General features: G+C 40.1%; 1 protein-coding gene across 1 annotated transcript; it reads right to left on the reverse strand.

Annotated features, from left to right (window-relative positions):
* Positions 1–805: 805 nt before the first annotated feature.
* LOC138895074 (secreted RxLR effector protein 161-like) lies at positions 806–1171 on the reverse strand. The gene has a single exon (XM_070179805.1). It carries the CDS (start codon positions 1169–1171, stop codon positions 806–808), a length of 366 nt encoding a protein of 121 aa, XP_070035906.1.
* Between the last annotated feature and the right edge of the window lie 326 nt (positions 1172–1497).

The raw sequence follows: 1497 nt of genomic DNA on the forward strand, positions 1-1497 counted from the left end.
TTGTTGAAGTCGAGATTGAGGATAAAGATTGGGTCAAGAACCTATTTGAACAATTGACACTGACTGATGAAAAAAGATTGGTCGCAGTTTGCCACGGGCAGTTGTACCAACAAAGAATGGTTCGTGTTTACAACAAGAAAGTGCGGCCCAAGAAATTTGAAAAAGGACAATTCATTCTAAGACGTATCCTCCCACCTCATGAAGAAGCTAAAGGAAAATTGGCTCCAAATTGGAAAGATCCATACATTGTAACGAGAGTACTGCAAAAGGTAGCATTGTACCTGGGAAGAATCGAAGGAAATGACCCCGAGACAACTGTGAGAAGGCACGGGAGAAAATATGTTATTGATATTAGATGATCAATACAATACAAGAGGTCCTTATTTATAGGTATACTATATAAGGACATACTACTTCTATTCCAATGTGGGACAAGACTACACTATATACATAGTTGTAAACTAACACTCCCTCTCAAGCCGGTACATACAAATCATATGTGCCGAGCTTGTTACATATATAACCAATACGAGGACCAGTGAGAGACTTGGTGAAAATATCTACAAGTTGATCATTCGACCTCACAAACTTTGTAGCAATCTCTCCTGAAAGTATCTTTTCTCTGACGAAGTGACAATCAATCTCAATGTGTTTAGTTCTCTCATGGAACACCGGATTTGATGCAATATGAAGGGCAGCTTGATTATCGCACACAAGTTCCATCCGACTGATTTCAGACTAGCTCAGATGTTGCCATAGTCATTGCTCGATATTCTGCTTCTGCACTAGACCGAGCAACTACATTCTATTTCTTGCTCTTCCAGGACACCAAATTGCCTCCTACTAAAACACAATATCCAGATGTAGAACGTCTATCAAATGGTAATCCTGCCCAATCAACATCTGAGTATCCAATGATATGCTCATGACCTCGATCCTCAAACAGTAACCCTTTGCCTGGAGCGAATTTTATATACTGAATAATGCGGACAACTGCATCCCAATAACTATCACAAGGAGAATTCATAAACTGACTTACAACACTCACAGGATAAGAAATGTCAGATCTAGTCAATGTGAGATAATTTAGTTTTTCAACCAGCCGCCTATAGCTTGCAGGATCGCTAAGTGGCTCCCCCTGTCCTGGCAGAAGTTTAGAATTCGGATCCATCAGAGTGTCAACAGGTCTGCAACCTATCATCCCTGTCTTCTCAAGAATGTCTAAATCATATTTTCTTTGAGAAAGAATCAACTGTAATCCATTAAAACAGAGTAAGGGAACACAGAAACCCAATAAGGAAATACTGTAGCTGTCGGAATCTTATTGTAGCTGTCGGAATAGTACTGTAGTTGTTTGAATAGCACTGTAGCTGCCGGAAAAAACTCAAAGTAGTCGGAATGAAATGAAAATAGTAAGGGTAGGATCGAAATTACCAGGGGACCCAACTGTTCTGAAGGATGTTTTTCAAAAAAATGGCCGGAAGTGGTCGTACGCGC

Source organism: Nicotiana tomentosiformis, chromosome 7 (genome assembly GCF_000390325.3).
Source record: "Nicotiana tomentosiformis chromosome 7, ASM39032v3, whole genome shotgun sequence".
NCBI classification, from domain to species: domain Eukaryota; kingdom Viridiplantae; phylum Streptophyta; class Magnoliopsida; order Solanales; family Solanaceae; genus Nicotiana; species Nicotiana tomentosiformis.

Bases quoted from the DNA above. Each gene is read 5' to 3' on its own strand.
- LOC138895074 (XM_070179805.1), bottom strand. From the start codon at position 1,171: ATGGATCCGAATTCTAAACTTCTGCCAGGACAGGGGGAGCCACTTAGC.